Consider the following 4,378-nt stretch of genomic DNA (forward strand, 5'->3'; position numbering starts at 1 on the left):
GTAACGAGAAAGAATAAACTAGTTTTAATTAAGAAAAGACTTGTATCGCTGAAGCTCGGAAATAATTTGTATGGGAAATTAACAAACGACCAGATATGTAACAATATATATATATATATATATCCGGCTACTCACTTAAGCACGACATTGCCTTCTTGTGCGAACACATAGTTTAATAACCAGTTATATCGTAAATAAATGCCTTATAATGTATTTGGTAGAATGAGAATATGTTCATAAAATCTTTGTAACTCATCCAAAGAATAAAAACAATTCTTAAACTTATAAGAACTTCTTTCCTGCGATATCTAGTGTTATATTTTGGAAGTGGAAAGCCTTTTCTATCAGTTATTTTCTAAGCGTCAAGAAATAGCACTCTATTAGAAAATAGAGTTAAAATTGCACAGTTATTTCGCTTACTTTAACATAACAGAGCTTTTTGTCAAAGGCTGAAAATATCGTTATCAGTCAGGATAATCAACTGGTGAAACAATGCATTCTAATCGTTATAAGTAAGAATGTAAACAATTAAACTGATTTTTAGCCTGGTTTGATATGAGATTAATTTTAATTAACGTATGAAATTTATTAGCCAACTTCAATCATGTGAACCACATATTTTTTATGAGAAGACAGCGTGCAATCTTGTTTAATAAAAAAAGTCCAAACTTACCAAGAAGAACTAACGTTTTCCTTTTAAATGCAGGTACCAGAACTACTTCTTCGTATGTAGGTACATCTAATTGATCAAAGATGGCGCTGTACTTTGCCAAATACTTGTCACGAAAATGCTTCTTCTTTCGGTTAAATATTGAACAAGTAACTGATAAAAACAACAAAAAAGTTTATTAAGTAATTAACTCTTTTAATGTTTATTTCAGATGTCTTGAAGACAACATTACCCTCCCCCTACAGGAAAAAAAAACAAATTTATTGTAATAAATCTTTAAAATTGTGTTGTACACTTATATTCTAGCATGGATTTTTACTTAAGATGAATTACTTATTTCTAAACTTGCCCCTTAATAGCTGAGCGGCTGACAAACTTGAAGACTTATAACACTAAAAAAAAATTGGGATTCGATACCCACGGTTAGCACAGTGCAGATAACTAATTATGTTAAACACACATAAAGAGTTCTAAATGTTGGGACCATTTAGGTGAGAAAAGTGTATCGATACATGTTTAACAGTTAGCACAGGTGAAGTTTTTAAAATCTATAACAGCACAAGAAACAAAATAGTGGAAATAAAAAGATTTAAAATAATATTTCTATGCTTGTATTTGAACTGAATAAGGAATAATATTTAAACCTTATATTTCGAAATATAGTCAAATTTTCTAATCCGTCTTGTTCGTGTTCTGAAGTTTATTTACGAATATTTTTATTGAACGTTGTATAGTTTTACACGTTGTCTCAGCGTACAAAATATTTTGATGACTTAAGTCTCGTTCCTGTGCAAAACAATACCATGTTTTTTATTTCATTTGTACCGATACAACACCTAGCAAAAAAACAAACAAAAAAACTACGTATTTGGAAAATAACTCAGTATAATAACATTGGATTTCTAAGCGCCTACCTTGATCTGATTTTGTTTTTTGCATCGCAAGACAGGCCATTCTCCATTCCTGCAGCTCAGGTGAAGGTATAAGTCCTGCTCTTTCATTGGCACTTTCCTTTTTGGCTTGCCACCAGTTGTGGTCGTCCTTACTAATAACTTGTAGAATGTCGCCTATCTGGAATGCCACTCCAGCCTGTGGACAAGGGATCAAGTCGTCGTCGTAGGGGTTATAGCAAAACTGAGCATGAACATAAATCTAGAGGGTTTGAAAATTGAGCTACATCAAAAGCAAAGTAAAAAAAATAAAATAAAGTCAATAAGTAGCTATATTATCAGAATCCATTCTCACACACATCTGCCTTTTGACATCAACGAGAAAAAAAAATGAAAAACGTAAAACATAAAAAAATGTAGTCCATCTCTGATAAAGATTTATAGCAGACTGTATGTTAATATATTTTAAACTTTTATGCACTTGTCGGTTAAAGGATCAAATGATTTATGTAACCGGGATTTCCTACAACAGTCTATGTATTTTTACAAGATTGCGAAATGAAAAGAGAAACAAATAGTTCATTTATTATTATTATTGTTTTTTCAAAGACTTGTCAGTGATGACAAATCTCATTAAATTAAAAGTTGACGAAAGAAATAGATTGCATCTGTGAATAGACTAATCAGCTGCGTGGGAGAGCGTCTTGAAACGCTGTATAATTTGACTATACCTTATTAACTTCGTGAATTTTCGAGCTACAGTGATATTTCAATTGGTTATGTTAAGCATTATGTCAAAAAGAGTTTGCAGGAAGTTATTAGCTCAATATATGCTGTTTAGTTCTTACGTATTTAAGGAGTCGAGCGAAGTTCCTCGTATAGATTTGATCCAATTTTTTGGCCTGGTGGTTAGGGCGCTCAATTCACGATCTACAGGTCGCGGGTTCGAATTCCCGTCACCAAATATGCTCGCTCTTTCAGCCGTGGGGACGTTATAATGTGACGGTCAATTCCATTATTCGTTGGTAAAAGAGTAGCTCAAAAGTTAGCGGTGGGTGGTGATGACTAGCTGCCTACCTTCTAGTCTACCACTGTTAAATTAGGGACGGCTAGGCAGAAAAAAAACTCGTGTAGCTTTGCGCGAAATTCAAAACAAATCAAACCAATTTCCTGTTCAACCTACGTGACAAAATTATATATACATAAATCTTTATGTAAACTGTTTATAATTTAAAAATAGGAAAAAAAAATCCATACCAGCCACTGTTTATGTTGTTACTAACTAGTCTTCACATCAACGAACAGTCGTTCATAATTTAAGTCAGTATTTATTTGTACTCAACATCGTACACCAGGGATTGGGACTGTTCAGGAATACCGTACTACGGAGAACTCTATTATACTAAAGGAAACTGAGAAAATAATTTTTCCCTAATTACATAATCACTTTGAGAAATGTGATCATTACGCAGCAGTAGAAGAAAAACGCATTTCCCCTAAAAATGTTGACTGCCTAATACCATGTGAGAGACGAAGTGATAAGTCAGTTCGAATATAACCGATTTTATTGGTGCTCCATAAGATTCGCTTTATTTAACAATTTGCACTTTCGGCAACTAGGTTTGAGGTTTTGTGCGACGAGCCATATGCTAGTATGATAAAGTTTGATCATTTTCTTATTTCAATTTTCATGCACAGCTCCACGGAGTTAGCTGTGATTGTGTATAGTTTAAGCAGCTAGTTTGTGTTTATCTTTTGCGGCATTTCAGTCCTATTTCTACCGAATTATACGTTAAGTTGAAGGTGGAACCTGGTCATTTCATTCTTTCGTACGTGTTTTTTTTTTTATAGTGAACGCTGCATCACATTAACGATAAGACTGCTTAAAATATCAGGTTTGGATAGATAGCAATGAAAACATGAACAGGATCTACTTCTACATAGTTGTTTAAAACTATATAAAGAGATTTATGACATCCTTATTGTTTTCATAAGAGTTGTCACCATAAAGTCATTTGATACTATAACGAAAGGGAACTTTTCCACAATTTCCAAAGGTTAAATCTTGCCTTTACGGGTACTCATAGCCGAAATTGAATTGCCGGGTAATGCAGCGCACAGTCAACTACTCAACTTGTCGTACAGCTGGGTTACTTCAATATAGGGTGCTCGACTCGCAATCTGCGGGTCGCGGGTTCGAATCCCCCTCACACCGAACATGCTCGCTCTTTTAGCCGTGGGGGCGTTATAATGTGAAGGTCAATTCCACTATTCGTTGGTAAAAGAGTAGCCCAAGGAGTTGGCGGTGGGTGGTGATGACTAGCTGCTTTCCCCCTAGTCTTACACTGCTAAATTAGGGACGGCTAGCGCAGATAGCCCTCGTGTAGCTTTACGCGAAATTCAAAACAACCAACCAACCAACTTCGATATAGATAGACATATTAATGCAATTCTTACATTTTGGGTTCTATCATAATTTTCTTGAACTTGCTCGTTACATTTTTTTTTTAGTTTGTCTGCCTACTGAAATCGACTGTTTTTAAATCACCAGTGAAGGTTAAAGCTGCCATGACTGTCACAATTTATTGATACCTGAGAAATGTAAAGACGTCAAAAGGTAAGGTACTATTTTACATAAAGTTACCCATCATATTCACATTTAAGCGAGGAGCAACTCCGATTAGCAGCGCAAAATTGATTAAATCCTCTTGTTTGACTGCCTTATTGACTATTTATCAACATCCAAAGCTCACGATGTGTGTGAAAACGCTTAATGTAATTATTCAGTGATGTTAACTACTTCCAGTCTCGACACCAG

General features: G+C 34.6%; 1 protein-coding gene across 2 annotated transcripts in view; it reads right to left on the reverse strand.

The window, feature by feature from the left end:
• Positions 1–4,378, reverse strand: part of LOC106460062 (peripheral plasma membrane protein CASK-like) — a 55,937-nt gene that overhangs the window by 5,585 nt on the left and 45,974 nt on the right. For both annotated transcript variants that reach the window (XM_022387256.1, XM_022387260.1), the window contains exons 6-7: positions 1,585–1,822; positions 674–823 (exon numbers count right to left, since the gene is read on the reverse strand). In XM_022387256.1, coding sequence (XP_022242964.1) covers positions 674–823; positions 1,585–1,822 — 388 coding nt within the window. The remainder of the gene's footprint in view (positions 1–673; positions 824–1,584; positions 1,823–4,378) is intronic.

Source organism: Limulus polyphemus, unplaced genomic scaffold (genome assembly GCF_000517525.1).
Source record: "Limulus polyphemus unplaced genomic scaffold, Limulus_polyphemus-2.1.2 Scaffold32, whole genome shotgun sequence".
Taxonomy (NCBI): domain Eukaryota; kingdom Metazoa; phylum Arthropoda; class Merostomata; order Xiphosura; family Limulidae; genus Limulus; species Limulus polyphemus.